Below are 21,424 nucleotides of genomic sequence, written 5' to 3'. Positions count from 1 at the left end.
CTGCCTGAGGCTGTGAGGGGGACGAGGATGGAGGCGCCCCGAAATGGGGGAGCTTGCGGAGGTACAGCGGGGTCACCCCCGCCCCATGCCTGGGGACAGAGAAGACACCTCCCACACCCAAAATTAGCGGGAACCAGACTCCTGAGAGGTGAGGCGGGGACGCTGTGGCACACACCCCAAATTCCACCCCACCCTCCCCAGGCAGAGGCAGCGCTGTTGGGTTCAGTCCTTTATTTGCTTCATCCAACACCCCCAAATCCGGGGGAGTCCGTAAGGGCACTTGTGGTTATGGGTTGGGGGGACACTCACCCCCTCCCGGGCTCCTGAGGGGGGGTCACAGCACCGATCCCTTGTGCAGATGGGGAAACTGAGGCACAGCGCTGAGAGAGGCACTTTGGCACTTCGGAAACAGGGGGTGCAGGGCGGGATGTGAATTCCAGGAGCGAGACTGGGGGGGATCCCAGGGAAACTGAGGCACGGGGATGGGAAAGGCACTTTGGCACTTGTGGAAAGGAGGACGCAGGGGGAAGATGAATTCCGTGGTGTTCTCCAGGAGCGCGGGGGGATCTCACCCCTTGACGAAGAGGATGGCGCTGACCAGCGCGAAGCCGGCGAGGATCAGGATGACCTTGGGGATGCGATTTTGGGGCACCCCCAACTCCTGGGGCAGGATCTCCAGGAAGGTGACGAAGAGGAAGGTGCCGGCCGCCAGCCCCTCCAGCACGGCCCGGCACAGGCGCTGCCGCGGCCCCGCGCCCGCCGCCAGCGCCGTGCCCACTCCGACGCCCAGCGGGGACATGAGGGCCAGCAGCACGAGGCACGAGGCCACGGCGGGCGGCCGCAGGCGGCTCCGCAGCAGCTCCAGCGACAGCCCGAAGGCCACGGCGCCCTTGTGCAGCAGCAGGGCCAGCAGCACCCGCAGCGCGGCCGCCTCGCCCTCCCGCAGCCCCAGCGCCAGCCCCTCCAGCACGGCGTGCAGCGCCAGCGCCAGCGCCAGCGCCGCGGCTCGCAGCGCCCCGGGAGCACCGGGCGCCGCCGAGCCCCCGGGCAGCGCGGCCTGGATGGAGCCGCCGGGCAGCAGCGCCCGCGACTCCTCCGGAGGATCCGACAGCTCCCGCTGCGCCAGCGTCACCTGCTCCAGCACCAGCACCAGGAAGAAGCCCATGGCCAGGATGAACTCCGGCAGAGGGAACTGGAGCTGCGGGACGGGCACGGGTCAGTGGGGAAGGGGAAGCTGTGGGCTGGGGGAGGATCTTTCCATGAGTCATGCGGGACACAAGGGGCTCCTGGCGGCTCTGGGGGTGTTGTCACCATTCTGTCCCATCCTCAATGTCCTCACCCCAGCACCCTCACCGCATTCCTATTGTCCCCTCTGCACTGTCCATCTTGTGTCCTTATCCCATTCTTCTTGTCCATCCCCTCTCCCCAGCAGCCCCTTTCCCAGCAGCCGCTGACCCCAACCCCCCATCAGGGTGGGGACAGTGGTGCCCCGGGGGTCTCACCGTGATGCGCAGCCCCTCCAGCGCCGCAGCAATGCTGCTCAGGTAGTCAGGCAGGAGGTCGAGCAGGAAGGTGCCCATGAAAACACCGCCGGAGAAGCAGCTCACCAGGCTGAGCACGGGGCTGCGGGGGTCTGAGGGGGGAAATTGGGGCGCTGTGACCCCAACGACACCCTCCCCCTCAGCCCTGCACCCTGACAGGCCCCTTGGGGACAGCCCTGGTCCCAGGGCACCCCCAGAACCCCGAGACCCCCAAACTCCATGAGCCCACGGAATTCCCCCCAACACCCACGAACCCCCCACTACCCAAAACTTCCCAGACTCCCCCGACTCCACCATCCCTCCAGGGATCCCCCACACCCCTAAAACCCCTCAGATCCCCTCAAATCATTGAGACCCTCCCTAGAACCCTCTGAACCCGAGTCCCGCACTCTCCAGGATCCCCCGAACCCCTGAGACCCCCCCAATCCCCCCGAGCCCGGTACCGGGGGGCTGTCGGAAGCACCAGAGCGGGGCGAGGCCGCAGGCGAGGGGCAGCAGCAGCAGCAGCACCAGCGACCCCAACTTCACCCCCAGCCCGGGCGGGGGCTGCGAGGCCGCCCCGGGGCTCCAGGCCAGCGCGGCCCCGATCCCGGTGTCCATCGTGCTCCCGGAGCTCAGCGCCCGCCGCCGGGGGAGCTCCGAGCCGCGCTGCGCATCCCCGGGGAGCGGGGCTGGAACGGGACGGGCCGGTCAGAGCCGCCCCCCGGCCCCTGTGACTCACCCGGCGCCGACCCCCCCGCCCGGGGCCCCCGGGACGCGGGGAGGGACCCGCAGTGGGAACGAGGAGCGGGACCGGATTCAAGGACCGGGACCGGGATCAGGACTCCGGTTTCCTGCACCGGGACCGGAATCAAGGACCGGGATGGGGAACTGGGGACCACGGACCGCGACGGAAATCGGGATCAAGGACCGGGACTGGGAGCACGACCGGGATTGCGAACCGGGAGCAAGGAACGGGGCCGGGATGGGGAGGCAGGGACCCAGGATGGGAATCGGGACCGAGGGCAGGGACAGAGAGCCGGGACAGAGGACGGGACCCCCGGTTCCCCCGCACTCACCGATCTTCGCATCCCAACCGCGTCCCGGGAACTCCGGGGGGCGGCGCCGGGGCCGCCCGCCCAGCCAATAGTGACGCGGAATCCCCGCTGGCGTCACTGATTGACGTGCGCCGCAGCCAATGGAGAGCGAGCGGGGCCTGCGCGGCCCCGCGGCCCCGGGAGCGCGCACGTGTCCCTTCGGCCGGGCGGGGCGGGGGAATCCTCCCTGTCCCCGCCGTGTCACCCCCCGGACCCCATTACCGGGAGGATTTCCCCCGTTCCTGCACTCCCGGACCCCGTTACCGGGAGGATCCCCCCGTTCCTGCACTCCCAGACCCCGTTACCGGGGGGTGCGGGGGGCACCGCCTCCGGTCCAGAGCTGCCCCCGGCCCGGCCCCGTTCCCGGTGCCCCCACGAGACCCTCCGGGAGCCGTACCGGGGCAGCCGCACTCCCCCCGCTGCCCCCGGTGCCCCGGAAGGGTGGCCGGAGCCCCGAGCCCCGCCAGGGGAGGGAGGGAAGGTCCCGGCCCTTCCCGGCACGGGGCGGGACTTGGCTGGATTCCCCGGGATCCCGGAGATCCTGGTGCCCAGCGCCGGCACCGGGCGGAGGCGGCGGCGGCACCGGGCACCGTGGTGGAGACGGGGGGACCCCGAGGAGGGGGCGCAGAGGGTTCATCCCGCGGGGGGGTCCCCAGGGAACCCCGATGGAGGCACCGGAGCTCCCGGAGCCGGACGGGCTCTTCCCGGATCCCCCCGAGCTCCCGGGGCCGGTACTGGGCTTCCAGACCGTGACTTTCCCGGAGGATGATGTGAGTGGGGGTGAGGGGGGCGCGGGTGGGCAGGACCCCCGCGGGGACACCGGGGTGTCCCGGGGATCCCCTGACGTGTCCCCCGCCCCGGTGTCCCCGCAGAGCAGCGGAGCCGAGGAGCTGCTGGGGCTGACGGTGAACCCCGACATCGCCTGCGGCCTCGGCCCCGGCCCGGAGCCCCCCCGGCCCGACGGGGCCCCCCCGGTGCTGCTGGAGGTGGTGTGTGACCTCAGCGCGCCCCTGTACCCCGTGCTGCTGCCCGGCATCGAGCTGCGCCCGAACCCCGAGCCCGAGCCCCCACCCCTGCCCACGGTGAGTCTCTGCAGCCCCGAGCCCATCCCCGGACCCGCCCAGTCCATCCCAGTTCACCTCCAGAGCCCCCAGTCCGTCCCAGTTCACCCCCAGAGCCCCCAGTCCATCCCAGTTCACCCCCAGAGCCCCCAGTCCATCCCAGTTCACCCCCAGAGCCCCCAGTCCATCCCAGTTCACCCCCAGAGCCCCCAGTCTGTCCCTGTCCCGCAGCTCCAGCTGACGGACGAGGAGAAGCGGCTGCTGGAGCAGGAGGGGGTGACGCTGCCCGGGGTCCTGCCGCTCACCCAGGTGAGTGCGGGGACACGGGGGGTCGGGGGGGCCGGGGGGGGACACACGAGTGACCCCTCCGTGCCCCAGGCGGAGGAGCGGCTGCTGAAGAAGGTGCGGAGGAAGATCCGGAACAAGCAGTCGGCGCAGGACAGCCGGCGGAGGAAGAAGGAATACCTGGATGGGCTGGAGAGCAGGTGGGGCCGATGTTCCCGTTATCCCGGTGTTCCCGTAATCCCGCTGTTCCTGTTATCCCGGTGTTCCCGTTATCCCGGTGTTCCCGTAATCCCGGTGTTCCCGTCATCCCGGTGTTCCCGTTATCCCGGTGTCCCCGTCATCCCGATGCTTTCTCAGTGTCCCCGTCATTCCGGTGTCCCCGTTATCCCGACGCGCCCAGGTGTGTCCCCCCGCCCCCGTCACTGTCCCTGTGTCTGTCCGGGCAGGGCGGCCGCGTGCTCGGCACTGAACCAGGAGCTGCGGAAAAAGGTCCAGGAGCTGGAGAAGAGCAACGGGTGAGCGCGGGGGGCTCCGGGATGGGCACGGGGCCGGGAAGGGACACCGGGATGTGCACGGGGCCGGGATGGGGCACCGGGAAGGGCATGGAGCCGGGATGGGGCACCGGGAAGGGACACCGGGATGGGCACGGAGTCGGGATGGGGCACCGGGAAGGGACACCGGGATGGGCACGGAGTCGGGATGGGGCACCGGGATGGGGCACCGGGAAGGGACACCGGGATGGGCACGGAGTCGGGATGGGGCACCGGGAGAGGCACGGAGCCGGGATGGGGCACCGGGATGGGGCACCGGGAAGGGACACCGGGATGGGCACGGAGTCGGGATGGGGCACCGGGAGAGGCACGGAGCTGACCCCCGTTCCCGCAGGTCTCTCCTGCGGCAGCTCCAGGCGCTGATCAAGGAAACGTCCACCAAGCCCGCCCAGACCGGCACCTGTGTCCTGGTACGGCCCCTCTGGGACCCTCCCGGGCCCCCCGGCCCTGCTCCGCGGCTCACGGCTCCCATCCCTCTGCTCCCCCAGATCCTGTTCCTGTCGCTGGGGCTCATCCTGCTCCCCAGCTCCAGCCCGTTCCGCCGGGGCGGCAGCCGGGACGGCCTCGGACCCACCGGAGGTACCGGGAGCGCCGGGGTTGGGGGCGGGGACAGCTCCCCCTCCCCGCCCAGCGCTGCCCACCCCACTCCCTGTTCCCGCAGTGATCTCCAGGAACATCCTGACGCGGCGGGAGCCGGGAGCCGCCGCGGAATCCCCGTTCCCGGTGTGGATGTCGGGGCCGGAGCTCGGTGTGGAGGATGGAGCCGGGGGGGAGCCTTGGGATGGGATTCCCGCCCCCCAGGGGGATCCAGGGATCAATTCCTCCAGGCGGGACGTGGGGACAGGGACACGGGGACGTGGGGATGAGATGTGACTGGAGACCCCGGGATGGGGGAGCACTCCAGAATAAACTCGCACTCTGTTTGCACCTCGTGGAATTTCGGGGGGTCGGGAATGGGGGGGGACTCCCCGAAGGACAAACATGCCAGTGCTGCTCCATGACATTAATCAGGATTTATTCCACATTCTGCTCCTGGGGGGGGTTCCCTCAGCAATGCTCCCAGGTAGATCCCAGCGCTGGAGGGTCCCTCCCCAAGGAACAAACACAGCATCGCTCCAGGAACGACGACCAGGATTTATTCCACATCCCTCTCCTGGAGTGGGGCCCTGGGGACGCCCAGGATGATCCCAGAGCAGATCCCAGCGCTGGGGGCACAGGGACCCCCCCCACGGCACGAACACAGCGTCACTCCGGGAGCAGTGACCGGGATTTATTCCACACCCGCTCCGGGGATCCCCGGGACGCTCCCCACAGATCCCAGCGGGATTCCCGGTGCGGGCAGCAAGGCAGAGGCCGCTTCTCCTCCGGAATTCCCGAGCCTCCGGCTAAATGGACTCGATCTGCTTGCGCACCTTCTCCAGCGCCCGGCGGTCCAGCACGCGCTGCCGCAGCACCACCAGCGCCGCCGCCGCCAGCGCCACGCCCAGCGCCGAGCCCACGAAGCGCCAGAAGCGCTGCGCCTCCAGCGCGGCCGAGCGGCAGCTGCGGACACAGCAGTGGAGTGGGAATGGCTGCTCCCGGGGAATGACCGGCCTGATCCCGCGGGAATGACCGGCCTGATCCCGCGGGAATGACCGACCTGATCCACAGGGAATGACCGGCCTGATCCCGCGGGAATGACCGGCCTGATCCCGCGGGAATGACCGACCTGATCCACAGGGAATGACCGGCCTGATCCCGCGGGAATGACCGGCCTGATCCCGCGGGAATGACCGGCCTGATCCCATGGGAATGACCGGCCTGATCCCGCGGGAATGACCGACCTGATCCACAGGGAATGACCGGCCCTGATCCCACGGGAATGACCGGCCCTGATCCACAGGGAATGACCGGCCTGATCCCATGGGAATGACCGGCCTGATCCCATGGGAATGACCGGCCTGATCCCACGGGAATGACCGGCCCTGATCCACAGGGAATGACCGGCCCGATCCCATGGGAATGACCGGCCTGATCCCATGGGAATGACCGGCCTGATCCCACGGGAATGACCGACCTGATCCCGCGGGAATGACCGACCTGATCCCGCGGGAATGACCGGCCCTGATCCACAGGGAATGACCGGCCCTGATCCACAGGGAATGACCGGCCTGATCCCGCGGGAATGACCGGCCCTGATCCCGCGGGAATGACCGGCCTGATCCCGCAGGAATGACCGGCCCTGATCCACAGGGAATGACCGGCCCTGATCCCACGGGAATGACCGACCTGATCCCGCGGGAATGACCGGCCCTGATCCACAGGGAATGACCGGCCCTGATCCACAGGGAATGACCGGCCCTGATCCCACGGGAATGACCGGCCCTGATCCACAGGGAATGACCGGCCCTGATCCACAGGGAATGACCGGCCTGATCCCGCGGGAATGACCGGCCCTGATCCACAGGGAATGACCGGCCCTGATCCCACGGGAATGACCGGCCCTGATCCACAGGGAATGACCGGCCCTGATCCCCCGGGAATGACCGGCCCTGATCCACAGGGAATGACCGACGTGATCCCGCGGGAATGACCGGCCCTGATCCCACAGGAATGACCGACCTGATCCCACGGGAATGACCGGCCCTGATCCCACGGGAATGACTGACCCTGATCCCACGGGAATGACCGACCTGATCCATAGGGAATGACTGGCCCTGATCCCACGGGAATGACCGACCTGATCCCATGGGAATGACCGACCTGATCCACAGGGAATGACCGACCTGATCCACAGGGAATGGCCGATCCCACAGGAATGATCGATCCCGCGGGAATGACTGGCCCTGATCCCCTGGGAATGACCGGCCCTGATCCCACAGGAATGACCGGTCCTCATCCCACAGGGATGACCGGCCCTGATCCCCCGGGAATAACCGGCCTGATCCCCCGGGAATAACCGGCCCTGATCCACTGGGAATGACCATCCCCAATTCCCTGGGAATGACTGGCCCCGATCCCTCGGGAACGACCAGCCCTGATCCCCTAAGAATGACCGGCCCTGATTCCCCGGGAATGACCAGCCCCAGTCCCACAGGAGTTCCCAGCCCCAATCCCATAAGAGACCCCAATCCCATAGGAGTTCTCAGTCCCAATCCCATAGGAGTTCCCAGCCCAAATCCCACAGGAGATCCCAGCCCTGATCCCCCAGCACTGACAAACCCCAATCCCCGGGGAATTCCCGGCCCCAGTCCCACCTCTTGTACTCATCCCGCTGGGACGAGGCGCAGTTGATCCTCTCGATGAAGCCGGTGGAGCCGCAGGCCGGGATCGTCTTCTGCCAACGGGGGAACGGAGGGGTCGGTCAGGGAGAGACCCCCGGGGCAAGGGGGGACTCCTGGGGACCCCACTCACCATCTGGAAGCCGGAGCACCGCGTGCACTCCTGGGCAACCACGAACTGCTCCACTCGCCAGCACGGCGTGGCCACCGCGGGGCTCGCTGCGGGGGGACGGCGTCAGGGGGACGGGAGAGCCCCGGAGCAACAGCCCGGTACCGACAGAGCCCCGGAGCAACAGCCCGGTACCGACAGAGACCCGGGAGGAACACCCCCGGTACCGACAGAGACCCGGGAGGAACACCCCCGGTACCGACAGAGCCCAGGAGCAACAGCCCGGTACCGACAGAGACCCGGGAGGAACACCCCCAGTACCGACAGAGACCCGGAGCAACAGCCCGGTACCGACAGAGCCCCAAAGGAACAGCCCCGGTACCGACAGAGACCCGGAACAACAGCCCGGTACCGACAGAGACCCGGGAGGAACACCCCCGGTACCGACAGAGACCCGGAGCAACAGCCCGGTACCGACAGAGCCCCAAAGGAACAGCCCCGGTACCGACAGAGACCCGGAACAACAGCCCGGTACCGACAGAGCCGCAAAGGAACAGCCCGGTACCGACAGAGCCCGGGAGCAACAGCCCGGTACCGACAGAGACCCGGAGGAACACCCCCGGTACTGGACAGAGACCCAGAGCAGCAGCCCGGTACCGACAGAGCCCCAAAGGAACACCCTGATACCGGACAGAGCCCTGGAGCAACACCCCGGTACTGACAGAGACCCGGAGCAACACCCCGGTACTGACAGAGACCCGGAGCAACAGCTCGGTACCGGACAGAGCTCCGGAACAACACCCCCGGTACCGGACAGAGCGCCTCCCAGCCCCGGATCCATCCGGGTCCGAGCCCCCCAGACCCCGGTCCAGCTGCTCACCGGGCCGCTCCTCGCTCACCACCGCCGCCGCCGCCGCCGCCGCCGGGCTGTGGGCACAGAGGAGCCGCCGTGAGGGCCCCGCACCGGGCCCGCCCCTCCCTCCCGCCGCTCTTCCCCGCTCCCCGCTCACCGCAGCCCGCCCGGCACCGCGCTCAGCACCGCCAGCAGCACCGTGAGGCCGCCGGGCCCCATCAGAACCCGCGCGATGCTCCGGGAACTACCGGGAACCACCGGGCCCGGCCCGCAGCGACGGCGGCGCCGCCATGTTGGAAGTGCCGGGGGTGCCGGAAGGGACGGGCGGGCTCAGCCAATGGGAGCGAGGGGCGGGGCTTTGCGGGACAGAAGGGGCGTGGCTTCAATAAGAGATGCATGAGTGTTTTAATAAGGGGGCGGAGTTTTAGTTTGATTTGGGGCGGGATATGCGGCGGATATGGGGGCGTGGCGATGAGAGTGGGCGTGGTTTCTAGCCAAGTTTGGCGCTGTGGGCGTGGCCTTTCCGCCGCTCGTCCCGGTCCCGGTCCCGAAACTGATCCCGGTCCCGGTCCCGATCTAGATCCCGACTCTGATCCCAATCCTGGGCCTGATCCCTACTCTGATTCCGGTCCCGATCCTGACTCTGACCCCGATCCTGATCCCGGTCCCGATCCCGACTCTGACCCCGATCCCGGTCCCGATCCCGACAATGATCCTGATCCCGATTCCAATTCCGATCCCGGTCCCGACTCTGATCCTGACCCGGGTCCCGATCCCGATCCCGACACTGACCCCGACCCCGATCCCGATCCCGGTCCCGGTCCCGATCTAGATCCCGACTCTGATCCCGATTCCGATCCCGGTCCCTGTCCCGGTCCCGACCCGGTTCCGCCCCCTCCAACCCCCCTCAAAGAGACTCCGGAGCCGGGACAAGGCACAGCGGGGCTTTATGGCACAAGGAGAGAGGGGGGGCAGCCCCAAATCCCCCCCAGATTCCCCCCCAGCTCCCTCCGGAGAGGCGCCTGCGCTGCCCCGGGGGGTCTCGGGGGGGTCCCGAGCCCCTAACCCAGCGAGCACCTCCCGCCGGCCTTTCGGGGGGGCCCGGGCTCCAGCAGGGCCCTGCTGCTGCTGCCGGGGGGCTGCAAAGAGAGGGGGGTCAGGGGGGGCGCGGGGGGTCCCTCGCCCGCCGCCCGCACCCCCCGACCCCCGCCCCACTCACGGCTTTCCGGAAGGATTTGTGCAGGATGTCCCGCGCCAGCGTGCGGAAAGCCTGGCGGGGAGAGGGGCTGCTCAGGGGGGCGGTGCCCCCCAAAACTGGGGGTGCAGCCCCCCCCTCCGCCCCGGGACCCCCCCTCACCTCCTCCACGTTCTCGCTGGACTTGGCGCTGGTCTCGAAGAAGCGAATCCCGTGTTCCTTCGCCAGCTGAGGGACCCCGACCCCCCTGTGATCCCCACGGATCCCTCCAGCCCCCGGTGAGCCCACCCCAAATCCCACGGAGCGCCCCCAAATCCTCCTGCCCCACAGACATCCCCGGTCCCACAGAGCCCCCCCAGTCCCAGCCCCATGTACCCCTCCAGAGTGTCCCCAGAGCCCCCCAGGACTCCCCCAGAGCCCCCCAGGACTCCCCCAGCCCCACAGACAGCCCCGGACTCCTCCAGACACCCCGCCCCACGGAGGCCCCCCAGTTCCAGCCCCAGGGACCCCCCCAGGGACCCCCCAGGCTCCTCCCATCCCCACGGAGCCCCCCGCCCCCTCCCGAGCCCCCCGCCCACCTTCTCGGCCGCGTCCCGCTGCACTTTCCGCCTCGCCTCCATGTCGCACTTGTTGCCCAGGAGGAGCCGCTCGACCCCGGCCGAGGCGTTCTGGGGAGGGGGCGACACACGGGCAGGACCCGCCTTCGACCCCACCCCGACCCCCCAAAATCTCCCCACGCACCTCCTTGATGCTTTTCATCCAGTTCTGGATGTTCTCGAAGGATTTCTCGTCCGTGATGTCGTACACCAGGACGATGCCCTGGGGGGGATCGGGGGTCAGGGGGGTGCCGGGACCCCCTGCCCGCGATTTTGGGGTGGGGTCCTCGCCCCCAGAGCCCCCCCCGGGCTGCAGCCCCCTCCCCGTACCACGGCTCCGCGGTAATAGGCCGTGGTGATGGTTTTGAAGCGCTCCTGTCCTGCCGTGTCCCTGCGGAAACGGGGCGGTTTTGGGGATTTTGGGGGGGGGAGTTTGGGGGTCCCCCACCCCTCCTCTGACCCTCTCCAACTCACCAGACCTGCAGCTTGATCTTCTTCCCATCGATATCCACAGTGCGGATCTTGAAGTCGATCCCTGGGGGAAAGGGTGGGGGGCACTGGAGGGGGGGAGCAGGACCCTCCCAGTGCTCCCAGTGCTCCCAGCGCCGCCGTCCCGGCGCCCAGTAACCATCTGGCTCCCGGGAAATGGGGGTAAAATCCGGGAGAGGAGTTCTGGAAGGGGAATCCCGGGACGTTCCGGGCTGGAGGTTCCTGGAAGAACCGAGGTCCCGGGGGGATCCCGGGGGGATCCCGGGGTGGAGGGTTCTGGGAGGGGTCCCGGAGGATTTCAGGGACAGGATCCCGGTGAATCCCGGGATGGGGGCCCCGGTGGGTCCCAGGGAGGGGTCCGGCGGATTTCAGAGAAGGGATCCCGGTGAATCCCGGCTGGGGGATCCCGGAGGAGTCTCAGGATGGGGGTCCCAGTGGGGACAATCCCGGTGGGTCCTGTTGGGGAGTCCTGGTGGGTCCCGGGTTGGGGGGGGTCTCGGGGGGTGTCCCGGTGAATCCCGGTGGGTCCCGGGGGGAGGTCCCGGGAGGGGCCCCGGGGAGGGTCCCCGGGGGGGTCCCGGTGAATCCTGGGGGGGGTCCCGGGGGGGGTTCCCGGGGGGTCCCGGGGGTCCCGCGGTCCCGCTCACCGATGGTGGAGATGTAGGTGCTGCTGAAGTTGTCCTCGGCGAAGCGGATGACGAGGCAGGTCTTGCCCACGCCGCTGTCCCCGATCAGCAGCAGCTTGAAGAGGTGGTCGTAGGCCTTGGCCATGGCCCCCGCCGCCGCCCGCCGCCACCGGGACCGGACCGGCCCCCCGGGCGGGGCCTGGCTGCGGCCCCGCCCCCCGCCGTGACGCCACGCCCCGGTGATGTCATACTTCTATAGCGTGACGTCACTACAACGAATGCCACTCCCAAAATGGCGCGACCGCGACCATCCCGAGATGGCAGCAGTTTCGAGTGACCTTCCCAAAATGGCAACGGCGTAACGGCCTCCCCAAGATGGCGGCAGTACGGGGAAAACGGCCGAAACACAAACTATACCGCCAATGAGGCACCTTCCCAAATTCCGACGGCTGAAACGGCCGCCCCAAATGGCGGCAATAAGAGAAATCTTCCTCAAAGTGACCAAAACTTTACCGGCCGTGCCAAAAGGTGGCCAAGTGAGCGACCTTCCCAATATGGCGCCGGCACGCCCCGGTCCGCAGGCGGCACCGCCCCACTTCCGCCCCTGCGGCCGCCCCGCAGCGGAAATGGCGCGGCGGGGCTGAGCCCGTCCCTTTCCGGCCCCTCACGCCGCCGCCGCCATGCCCGTGAGTGCGGCCCGACCGTCCCGGGCCCCGCCGCCCCGCGGGAGCCGCGGCCCCGAGCCCGGCGGGGGCAGCGAGGGGCGGGAGGGCGCGGGGAAGGCGCAGAGGGGGCGGCGGGGCCGGGGGCGCGCGGGGCGCCGGGGGCGAGCAGCGTGAGGGGGGGCGCCCCAAGATGGCGGCGGCGGCGTGAGGGGGAGCGGGAGGGATGGCGGTGTCCGCAGCGCTGACCCATCGCCGTGTGCCCGCAGCTCGCCAAGGACCTGCTGCACCCGTCCCCCGAGGAGGAGAAGCGCAAGCACAAGAAGAAGCGGCTGGTGCAGAGCCCCAATTCCTACTTCATGGACGTCAAGTGCCCCGGTGCGCACCGAGCCTTCAGGGGCGCTCCCTCCGCGTGTCCCGCTGCCCTTCCCGTGTCCCCGTGTCTCTCTGTGCCCTTCATGTGCCCTCCGCGTGTCTCGGGGTCCCCTGTCGTGTCTGCGTGTCCCCTGTACGCCGTGCCCGTGTCCCCCCATAACTCCGCTGTCCCCCCGCTGTCCCCGCAGGCTGTTACAAGATCACCACGGTGTTCAGCCATGCCCAGACCGTGGTGCTCTGCGTGGGCTGCTCCACGGTGCTGTGCCAGCCCACGGGGGGCAAAGCTCGGCTCACCGAGGGTGGGTGACCCGCGGGGATGGGGGGGATTGCTCCGTGGGGAGGGATTTGGGGGGTCTGGGGTGTGGGGAGGTTGTGGATCCCCTTTGGGAGGGGCTGGTTCGTTTCTGGGGTGGGGGTTTTGTGATCCCAGGGGGCACCCCATTCAGGAGGAATTCTGCTGAGGGGTTGGAATTACTTTGGGCAGCAAAACCGGTGTTGGGAGAGGCGGGATCTGCGTTGCCAGCTGGGCTCGCAGCCGCTGCAGCGTTCCCACTGTGTGTCTGCCCCCAGGCTGCTCGTTCCGGAGGAAGCAGCACTGAGCACCGGGACGCCAGGAGACGGGAACCCGCCGCTCCCTGCAGCCCCCTCCGCTTCCCGACAATAAATTTTGGATAAAACACCCACCGTGGGCCACTTCTGGTTCTTGGCTGCAGGGACTCGGGGATCTGGGGAAGGGTGGGACAAATCTTCCTGTCCCTTGTTGGGAATTCCACAGGGGTGAACCTTTTCTGCCTGTGGTTTAACTGGTAATTCCATGTTTCCTGCTCCCCACACTGCTCTGATCCCAACCTGGATCCTCTTCCCATCCCTGTTTCCCACCTGGAATCCCAAAATCCATCCTGAGGGGTGACCAAGGTTCGTGGGAGCCTCATCCTGGATTTTTGGGGTGCTGGAGGATGACCCCCCTTCTCTCCCCGGGTGATTTCCGGGGGATCCGGCCCCGCTGCCCCCCGGACCTGAAGTGAAAATGAGATCAGGGTTTCGGTTCCTCCTTCCCTCATTTCCTGGCTCGTGATTTCTGCCGGTGCCGGCCCCAAATCCTGCAGCACCGACCCCAAATCCTGCGGTGCCAGCACTGGGATCCATCCCAGCCCCATCCCAGCCCCCTCCCCGCTGCTCAGCAGCTCCCTCAGGTAATTAAACCCGGGTTTGGTTAATCCCCGCCCCAGGAGCGCCTTGGGGAAGCAGAACTCCAGGACAAGGGGGGTCTGTGGGGGTTTGGGGTCTGCCTGTGCCTGGGCTGTGGGATTGTGTCCCTGCTGGAGGCAGCGTTGGGTGAAACCCGGGAATTTTTGGGTGTGGATTTGTCCCAGCCTGTCCCCGCGCGGGGCTGGCTCCCCACTGTCCCCCCGGGCAGTTCTGGGCTGCGTGTCCGGGCGGTGCCAGCCGGTCACCGGGGTGTTGTCACCTCCCTGCCCAGACCGGATTTGTCACCGAGGGTCAGTCCTGGCCCCGGGATGGAGCTGCTGGCTGCTGTCACCCTGCTGGCCCTGCTGCTGCTGGCACTGGGACACCCCGACCCCGCGCTGGACCGGCACTGGGAGCTCTGGAAAAAAACCTACGGGAAGGAGTATCAGCCCCAGGTGGGAGTGGATGTCCTGGGAATGTCACTGGGAATGTCCTGGGAATGGCACAGGGGGAAGGAATATCAGCCCCAGGTGGGAGTGGATATCCTGGGATTGTCCTGGGAATGGTACAGGGGAGAGGGAATATCAACCCCAGGTCAGAATGTCCTTGGAATGTCACTGGGATTGTCCTGGAAGTATCCCAGGATTTTCTGGGGCTCTCCTGGGGGTCAGAGGAGATCCCATGGCACTTCCAGCCCCCAGGGATGATCCGTGTGGGGCTCCCAGCAGCCTTTCCTGGGATGAACTGGGGCGGGCTGTCTCTCACACTCCCGCTGGAATTCCAGGAGGATTCTCTGCGGCGCCTGACGTGGGAGAAGAACCTGTGGCTGGTGACCCTGCACAACCTGGAGCACTCGCTGGGGCTGCGCTCCTACACGCTGGCCATGAACCACCTGGGAGACATGGTGGGGGCAACTCCGGGATTTTGGGGTGGGAAAACTCCCACATCCCCCCAGCCCGTCCTGCTGGGGTGCAGGGACAGGCTGCTCTGTGAGGGAAGGGATTTGGGGTGGGATTTGGGATATTTATGGATATTAATAATCAGGGATCCTTCTGTGTCCCAAAGTTTGAGGTGGGTTTAACAACGCAGCTGAGCTTCTCCTTTTCTGTTAAAAAAACCTGGAAATTAACAGAAAAACAATCTGAGGATGTTCCCACCTCAGAATCCCCCCTGTGCCCCGGGGGGTGGCAGGGAGCAGGAATCACGCTGGGGTTTCCCTCCCCAGACCAGCGAGGAGGTGGCGGCGGCGCTGGCGCGGCTCCGGCTCCGGCCCCGGGAATCCCAGCCCCAGCCCCGGCCCCGGAGGGTGGGGGACATCCCCCAGGAGATGGACTGGAGGGACAAGGGCTGCGTGACTGCTGTCAAGAACCAGGTGAGGGGGAGGGCAGGGGAGGGGGAGGGCAGGTGGGGGAAGGACAGGTGAGGTTCAGAGCAGGTGAGGCTCAGAGCAGGTGAGGTTCAGAGCCAGGTGAGGTTCAGTGCCAGGTGAGGTGCAGAATGAAATGAGGTTCAGAGCCAGGTGAAGTTCAGAGCCAGGTGAGCTGCAGAACAGGTGAGCTGCAGGAGGACAGGTGAGCTGCAGCCCAGCTGAGGTTCAGGACCAGGTGAAGTTCAGAACCAGGTGAGCTGCAGGAGCCCAGCTGAGGTTCAGAACCAGCTGAGGTTCAGGACCAGGTGAAGTTCAGCCCAGGTGAGCTGCAGCCCAGCTGAGGTTCAGAACCAGCTGAAGTTCAGAGCCAGGTGAAGTTCAGCCCAGGTGAGGTTCAGAGCCAGGTGAAGTTCAGCCCAGGTGAGCTGCAGCCCAGGTGAAGTTCAGAACCAGGTGAAATTCAGCCCAGTTGAGCTGCAGCCCAGCTGAGGTTCAGTACCAGGTGAAGTTCTGCCCAGGTGAGGTTCAGAACCAGGTGAAGTTCAGAACCAGCTGAAGTTCAGCCCAGCTGAAGTTCAGAGCCAGGTGAAGTTCAGAGCCAGGTGAAGTTCAGAACCAGGTGAAGTTCAGCCCAGCTGAAGTTCAGCCCAGGTGAAGTTCAGCCCAGGTGAAGTTCAGCCCAGCTGATCCCCACCCCGTGCCCCCTCCCCGTCCCTCCCCTCAGGGCGCCTGCGGCTCCTGCTGGGCGTTCAGCGCCGTGGGCGCGCTGGAGGCGCAGGTCAAGCTGCACACGGGGAATTTGGTGTCGCTGAGCGCCCAGAACCTGGTGGACTGCTCGGGGATGTACGGGAACCAGGGCTGCGCCGGCGGCTTCATCACCGCCGCCTTCCAGTACATCATCGACAACGGCGGCATCGAGGCCGAGGAGTCCTACCCCTACACGGCTCAGGTGGGCTGGGAGAGCAGATTCCTGGAGAATCAATCCAGGAGAATCCATGGAAACACTGCCCCTGCTCCTCCTGTTCCTGCTCCTCTCCAGCCCCCCTGCCCCTACACGGCTCAGGTGGGCTGGGAGAGCTGAATTCCTGGAGAATCCATGGAAGTGCTGCCTCTGCTCCTCCTGTTCCTGCTCCTCCTCTCCCATCCAACTCCCCTACCCCTACATGGCTCAGGTAGGCTGGGAGAGCTGAATTCCATGAGAATCCATGGAAACACTGCCCCTGCTCCTCCTGTTCCTGCTCCTGTCCAGCCCCCCTACCCCTACACAGCTCAGGTGGGCTGGGAGAGCAGATTCCTGGAGAATCAATCCAGGAGAATCCATGGAAACACTCCCCCTGCTCCTCCTGCTCCTGCTCCTCCTGCTCCTGCTCCTCCTGCTCCTGCTCCTCCTCTCCCATCCAACCCCCCTACCCCTACACGGCTCAGGTGGGCTGGGAGAGCAGAATTCCTGGAGAATCCATGGAAACACTTCCCCTGCTCCTCCTGTTCCTGCTCCTCCTGTTCCTGCTCCCTCTCTCCCATCCAACCCCCCTGCCTCTCTCTCCTGGTGGAACCTTTGCCCCAAACCCATCCCAGCCACCTCGGGGCTGTTTTGACGAGGAGCTGCAATTCCTGCCGGGTTATTTCACCATTTCTTAAGCAACAAGCTGGAGGGGAAAGGGGGAAAATGGGTCAGGAGGCTCCTGAAAACACCATCCCGGGAAATGGGTCAGAGCAACAATGAGGAAATGTGGGGTTTAAAGTGGAGGTTAAAGTGGGGTTTAAAGTGAGGGTTAAAGTGGGGTTTAAAGTGGGTTTAAAGTGGGGTTAAAGTGGGGTTTGACTCTCCAGACGTGGAGCTGCAGAGGGAAATGCTGCTGCTCCCGGGGCCCAGAGGAAATGAGAAACATCTGTGGATAGGGAGGATGAGGATGGAGGCTCCAGGGAAAGGGAGGATGAGGATGGAGGCTCCAGGTTTCCCATTTCCCATTTCTGTTTCCCATTCTCGTTTCCCATTCCCATTTCTCCCTGGCTCATTCTCGTTTCTGTTTCCCACTCCCATTTCCATTTCCCATTCCCCATTCCCATTTTCCCATTTTCCCATTTCCATTTCTCATTTCCCATTTCCCACTGCCATTCCATTTCCTGCTCCCATTTCCCTTTCCCATTTCCCACTCCCATTTCCCATTTCCCATTCCTCATTTCCCATTCTCCATTCCCATTCCCACTCCCATTCCCCGCTTCCCACTCCCACTCCCCATTCCCATTCCCATTTCCCGTTTACCATTCCCATCCCTGTTCCCCCTCCCCATTCCCCATTCACCATCCCCATTTCTCGTTCCCCGTTTCCCATTCTCCATCCCCATCCCCCATTCCCATTCCCCATCCCCCACTCCCATTCCCATTCCCCATTCCCCATTCCCATTCCCATTTCCCGTTCCCCGTTTCCTATTCCCCATTCCCCACTCCCCATTCCCCACTCCCCATTCCCCACTCCCCATTTCCCATTCCCCATTCCCATTCCCCATTCCCCATTTCCCATTCCCCATCCCCATTCCCCATTCCCCGTTTCCCATTCCCCATTCCCCATTTCCCATTCCCCATTCCCCCTCCCCATTCCCATTCTCCATTCCCACTCCCACTCCCATTCCCCATCCCCATCCCATTCCCATTCCCCATTCCCCATTCCCCATTTCCCATTCCCCATTTCCCATCCCCATTTCCCGTTTCCCATTCCCATTCCCCATTCCCATTCCCCACACCCATTCCCATTCCCATTTCCCATTCCCATTCCCCATTCCCCACACCCATTCCCATTTCCCATTCCCATTCCCATTTCCCATTTCCCATTTCCCACTCCCATTCCCATTTCCCATCCCATTTCCCATTCCCATTACCCAGTCCCCATTTCCCATCCCCATTCCCACTCCCATCCCATTCCCCATCCCCATCCCCATCCCCATCCCCATTCCCATCCCCATTCCCCATTTCCCATTCCCCATTCCCCATTCCCATTCCCATTCCCATTCCCATTCCCATTCCCATTCCCCATTCCCATTCCCATTCCCCACTCCCACTCCCATTCCCTTTTCCCATTTCCCGTTCCCATTCCCCATTCCCATTCCCATTCCCCACTCCCACTACCCATTCCCATTCCCCATTCCCCATCCCCATTCCCAGTTCCCCGTTTCCCATTCCCATTTCCCATTCCCCATTCCCATTCCCCACACCCATTCCCATTCCCCATTCCCACTCCCATTTCCCATCCCCATCCCATTCCCTTTCCCCGTTCCAGAACGGCACCTGCCGCTACAACGCCTCTGCCCGCGCCGCCTCCTGCTCGCGCTTCCTGGAGCTGCCGCCGGGCGACGAGGCCGCGCTGCGGGACGCCGTGGCCACCGTGGGCCCCGTGGCCGTGGCCATCGACGCCACCCGGCCCGGCTTCTTCCTGTACCGCTCCGGTGAGGACCGGGGGGGCCGGGGCTGGATGCCGGAGGGAGGCCGGGATAACCGGGAATTGGTTCTCCTGCTGCCGCAGGGGTGTTTGACGACCCGCAGTGCTCGCAGGAGGTGAACCACGGCGTGCTGGTGGTGGGCTACGGCTCCCTGCAGGGCAAGGACTACTGGCTGGTGAAGAACAGGTAACTCCCCTGGCCCCGCAGAGCCCAGCCCTGCACACCCCAAACCGTCCCTCGGGGCGCGGAGGGGCTGGAATGCTGATCCACGATTCCGTAATTCCACCATTTGTGCTTGGAGCTGCCCGGGTCCCTCTGGATGCGGCACCTGGGGACGTGGTTGGGCTTTGTGGTTCCCGAGGGCTTTTCCAGGAGGAGTGTGGCAGCTCCTCCTTCAGAGTTTCCCCGTGTTGTTCCCCGAGCTGGGGCGTGTGGTTCGGCGACGCGGGATACATCCGGATGGCGCGCAACGCCTCCAACCTGTGCGGCATCGCCAGCTACGCCTCCTACCCGCTGCTCTGAGGGACCGGGGCTCCCGGGGCTCCCGGGGCTCCCAGTGCCATCACAGCGCCGTCCCAGGGCTCCCAGTGCCATCCCAGTGCTCCCAGTGCCATCCCAGCGCCATCCCAGTGCTCCCAGTGCCATCCCAGTGTCATCACAGCGCCATCCCAGTGCTCCCAGTGCCATCCCAGTGCTCCCAGTGCCATCCCAGTGCTCCCAGTGCCATCACAGCGCCATCCCAGTGCTCCCAGTGCCATCCCAGTGCTCCCAGTGCCATCACAGTGCCATCCCAGTGCTCCCAGTGCCATCCCAGGGCTCCCGGGGCTCCCAGTGCCATCCCAGCGCTGTCCCAGTGCTCCCAGCACCTTCCAAAGGCTCCCAGTGCTCCCAGTGCCATCACAGCACCATCCCAGTGCTCCCAGTGCCATCCCAGCACCATCCCAGTGCTCCCAGTGCCATCACAGCACCATCCCAGTGCTCCCAGTGCCATTCCAGGGCTCCCAGTGACTTCCAAAGGCTCCCAACACCTTCCAGCACCTTCCAAAGGCTCCCAGCCTGTCCCAGTGCTCCCAGCGCCGTGCCAGTGCTCCCAGTGTCATCACAGCGCCGTCCCAGTGCTCCCAGTGCCATTCCAGGGCTCCCAGCGACTTCCAAAGGCTCCCAACACCTTCCAGCACCTTCCAAAGGCTCCCAGAGCCATCCCAGTGCTCCCAGCCCGTCCCAGTGCTCCCAGTGCCGTGCCAGGGCTCCCAGTGTCATCACAGCGCCGTCCCAGTGCTTCCAGTGCCACCCCAGTGCTCCGAGTGCCGTCCCAGTGCTTCCAGTGCCATCTCAGAGCTCCCAATGCCATCCCAGTGCCATCCCAGTGCTCCCAGTGCCGTCCCAAATCTGCCAACACCTTCCAAAGGCTCCCTACACCATCCCAAATCTCCCTACACCATCCCAAATCTCCCAGCACCATCCCAAATATCCCAGGGCTCCCCTTTTCCATGGATTCCATCCCAGCAGGGATTTTTCCCCTTCCAGGGCTCCCTCCCAGCCCCAGTGGTCGGATCCAAGGGCGGGGAGGGAATCCTGGGTGTGGGAAGTGGGAATGTCGTTGATGGGAAATCTGGGAATTCTTTTTTGTGTTGGAAATTGGGGATTTTGGAGTGAAATTGCAATTCCTGCAGGGATTGGTTGTGGGGATAAGAGGGATGAGGTGCAGGGATCACTGGGATGTTTGGGATCATTTGGATTGGGTACTGGGATCACTGGGGTCATTGGGATCACTGGGATTGGGTAGCAGGATCACTGGGATTGGGTACTGGGATCACTGGGATCACTGGGATTGGGTAGCAGGATCAGGGATCACTGGGATTGGGTACAGGGATCATTCAGACCATTGGGATCACTGGGATGACTGGAATTGGGTAGCAGGATTACTGGGATGGGGTACTGGGATCACTGGGATGGGGTACTGGGATCACTGGGATTGGGTACTGGGATCACTGGGATCACTGGTATTTGGTTCTGGGATCACTGGGATCGGGTACTGGAATCACTGGGATTGGGTACTGGGATCACTGGGATTGGGTACTGGGATCATTCAGACCATTGGGATCACTGGGATGACTGGAATTGGGTAGCAGGATCACTGGGATTTGGTTCTGGGATCACTGGGATCGGGTACTGGAATCACTGGGATCACTGGGATCGGGTGCTGGGATCTCTCCGTGTGGCACCGCTGGAATCACAAATATCCCATGGAAAAATAAAATTTGCTTTCTGCTGCCTCAAAATCCCGATATTCGGGTGCGACCGTTTGGAGACAACCCCAAAAAAATCCCGATATTTGGCGGCTCACCCCAGAGCCAAGAATTCCGTGTCGGGGGAAGGAGATCCCGAGGGAACAGAGTCCCTTTGTCCCCGCACAAACGTCCCCGGGCTGGAATTCCTCGCCCCCGGCTCCCACCCCTCGCTGGCCGCTGGGATCCGGGATTTCCCGGGACGGGAGCGCCGGGAATCTCAGCGGGATGAGGGGTAAGGAATGGCCCTGATCCCCCCGGGACCCGCTGGTGCCGCTCCCGCGGGGTTCAGGGCCGGGAAAGGGCGGAGGCGGCTCCTTCCAGCGTTGGGATTTAGGGCAGGTTTTGTTGGGAAAAGGAGTTGTCCCCGTTGTATCGCAATTCCCGGCGCCGGGAATGTCGGTGCTGGATTTGGGGAGGTGGGGCAGGATGAGCCCCCCCCGAGGAGACCCTGGTGAGGAGGAGC

General features: G+C 65.4%; 6 protein-coding genes across 7 annotated transcripts; 3 read left to right on the top strand and 3 right to left on the bottom strand.

Moving 5' to 3' along the window:
* Positions 1-216: 216 nt before the first annotated feature.
* On the bottom strand, positions 217-2,681 carry SLC39A1 (solute carrier family 39 member 1). The gene is made up of 4 exons (XM_056511016.1): positions 2,600-2,681; positions 1,985-2,212; positions 1,503-1,633; positions 217-1,198 (listed from the first exon to the last, which is right to left on the bottom strand). The coding sequence occupies exons 2-4, from the start codon at positions 2,139-2,141 to the stop codon at positions 569-571; spliced, it is 918 nt and encodes a 305-aa protein (XP_056366991.1). The 5' UTR covers positions 2,142-2,212; positions 2,600-2,681; the 3' UTR covers positions 217-568.
* A 37-nt stretch (positions 2,682-2,718) lies between these two features.
* On the top strand, positions 2,719-5,441 carry CREB3L4 (cAMP responsive element binding protein 3 like 4). The gene is made up of 8 exons (XM_056510967.1): positions 2,719-3,387; positions 3,490-3,699; positions 3,910-3,987; positions 4,057-4,163; positions 4,410-4,478; positions 4,849-4,924; positions 5,003-5,093; positions 5,176-5,441. Exons 1-8 carry the CDS (start codon positions 2,719-2,721, stop codon positions 5,385-5,387), a joined length of 1,512 nt encoding a protein of 503 aa, XP_056366942.1. The 3' UTR covers positions 5,388-5,441.
* Positions 5,442-5,512: 71 nt separating this feature from the next.
* On the bottom strand, positions 5,513-9,063 carry JTB (jumping translocation breakpoint). Its single transcript, XM_056511057.1, has 5 exons — positions 8,894-9,063; positions 8,764-8,810; positions 7,908-7,993; positions 7,751-7,830; positions 5,513-6,056 (listed from the first exon to the last, which is right to left on the bottom strand). Exons 1-5 carry the CDS (start codon positions 8,953-8,955, stop codon positions 5,900-5,902), a joined length of 432 nt encoding a protein of 143 aa, XP_056367032.1. The 5' UTR covers positions 8,956-9,063; the 3' UTR covers positions 5,513-5,899.
* A 603-nt stretch (positions 9,064-9,666) lies between these two features.
* Positions 9,667-12,136, bottom strand: RAB13 (RAB13, member RAS oncogene family). Of its 2 annotated transcripts, none has more exons than XM_056511048.1 (8): positions 11,664-12,136; positions 11,002-11,062; positions 10,858-10,918; positions 10,673-10,750; positions 10,510-10,599; positions 10,094-10,159; positions 9,956-10,006; positions 9,667-9,875 (listed from the first exon to the last, which is right to left on the bottom strand). In XM_056511048.1, exons 1-8 carry the CDS (start codon positions 11,785-11,787, stop codon positions 9,798-9,800), a joined length of 609 nt encoding a protein of 202 aa, XP_056367023.1. In that variant the 5' UTR covers positions 11,788-12,136; the 3' UTR covers positions 9,667-9,797. The 2 variants fall into 2 exon arrangements, with proteins under 2 accessions (XP_056367023.1, XP_056367024.1); XM_056511049.1 differs by having other exon boundaries at positions 9,959-10,006.
* Positions 12,137-12,235: 99 nt separating this feature from the next.
* On the top strand, positions 12,236-13,362 carry RPS27 (ribosomal protein S27). The gene is made up of 4 exons (XM_056511077.1): positions 12,236-12,328; positions 12,574-12,682; positions 12,868-12,978; positions 13,250-13,362. The coding sequence occupies exons 1-4, from the start codon at positions 12,323-12,325 to the stop codon at positions 13,276-13,278; spliced, it is 255 nt and encodes an 84-aa protein (XP_056367052.1). The 5' UTR covers positions 12,236-12,322; the 3' UTR covers positions 13,279-13,362.
* Positions 13,363-13,968: 606 nt separating this feature from the next.
* CTSS (cathepsin S) lies at positions 13,969-20,952 on the top strand. The gene is made up of 7 exons (XM_056511011.1): positions 13,969-14,322; positions 14,652-14,771; positions 15,093-15,239; positions 15,961-16,185; positions 18,511-18,676; positions 18,754-18,856; positions 19,093-20,952. The coding sequence occupies exons 1-7, from the start codon at positions 14,197-14,199 to the stop codon at positions 19,190-19,192; spliced, it is 987 nt and encodes a 328-aa protein (XP_056366986.1). The 5' UTR covers positions 13,969-14,196; the 3' UTR covers positions 19,193-20,952.
* Positions 20,953-21,424: the final 472 nt, after the last annotated feature.

This window comes from Oenanthe melanoleuca, chromosome 25, assembly GCF_029582105.1.
Source record: "Oenanthe melanoleuca isolate GR-GAL-2019-014 chromosome 25, OMel1.0, whole genome shotgun sequence".
NCBI classification, from domain to species: Eukaryota; Metazoa; Chordata; class Aves; order Passeriformes; family Muscicapidae; genus Oenanthe; species Oenanthe melanoleuca.
This window is presented reverse-complemented; position numbering and strand designations above follow the sequence as displayed.

Coding starts and splice junctions, on each gene's coding strand:
- RPS27 (XM_056511077.1), top strand. Junction 12,683..12,867: donor CATGGACGTCAAGTGCCCCG/GTGCGCACCGAG, acceptor CTGTCCCCGCAG/GCTGTTACAAGATCACCACG. Junction 12,979..13,249: donor CAAAGCTCGGCTCACCGAGG/GTGGGTGACCCG, acceptor GTCTGCCCCCAG/GCTGCTCGTTCCGGAGGAAG.
- CTSS (XM_056511011.1), top strand. CDS start 14,197: ATGGAGCTGCTGGCTGCTGTCACCCTGCTGGCCCTGCTGCTGCTGGCA. Junction 14,323..14,651: donor GGAAGGAGTATCAGCCCCAG/GTGGGAGTGGAT, acceptor CTGGAATTCCAG/GAGGATTCTCTGCGGCGCCT. Junction 14,772..15,092: donor TGAACCACCTGGGAGACATG/GTGGGGGCAACT, acceptor TTCCCTCCCCAG/ACCAGCGAGGAGGTGGCGGC.
- CREB3L4 (XM_056510967.1), top strand. CDS start 2,719: ATGGAGAGCGAGCGGGGCCTGCGCGGCCCCGCGGCCCCGGGAGCGCGC. Junction 4,479..4,848: donor GAGCTGGAGAAGAGCAACGG/GTGAGCGCGGGG, acceptor CCGTTCCCGCAG/GTCTCTCCTGCGGCAGCTCC. Junction 5,094..5,175: donor CGGCCTCGGACCCACCGGAG/GTACCGGGAGCG, acceptor CTGTTCCCGCAG/TGATCTCCAGGAACATCCTG.
- SLC39A1 (XM_056511016.1), bottom strand. CDS start 2,141: ATGGACACCGGGATCGGGGCCGCGCTGGCCTGGAGCCCCGGGGCGGCC. Junction 1,634..1,984: donor GTGCTTCCGACAGCCCCCCG/GTACCGGGCTCG, acceptor TTCCCCCCTCAG/ACCCCCGCAGCCCCGTGCTC. Junction 1,199..1,502: donor TGGAGGGGCTGCGCATCACG/GTGAGACCCCCG, acceptor CCCGTCCCGCAG/CTCCAGTTCCCTCTGCCGGA.
- JTB (XM_056511057.1), bottom strand. CDS start 8,955: ATGGGGCCCGGCGGCCTCACGGTGCTGCTGGCGGTGCTGAGCGCGGTG. Junction 8,811..8,893: donor GCGGTGCCGGGCGGGCTGCG/GTGAGCGGGGAG, acceptor CTGTGCCCACAG/CCCGGCGGCGGCGGCGGCGG. Junction 7,994..8,763: donor GGTGAGCGAGGAGCGGCCCG/GTGAGCAGCTGG, acceptor GTCCCCCCGCAG/CGAGCCCCGCGGTGGCCACG.
- RAB13 (XM_056511048.1), bottom strand. CDS start 11,787: ATGGCCAAGGCCTACGACCACCTCTTCAAGCTGCTGCTGATCGGGGAC. Junction 10,007..10,093: donor CCAGCGAGAACGTGGAGGAG/GTGAGGGGGGGT, acceptor TCTCCCCGCCAG/GCTTTCCGCACGCTGGCGCG. Junction 9,876..9,955: donor ACAAATCCTTCCGGAAAGCC/GTGAGTGGGGCG, acceptor CTCTCTTTGCAG/CCCCCCGGCAGCAGCAGCAG.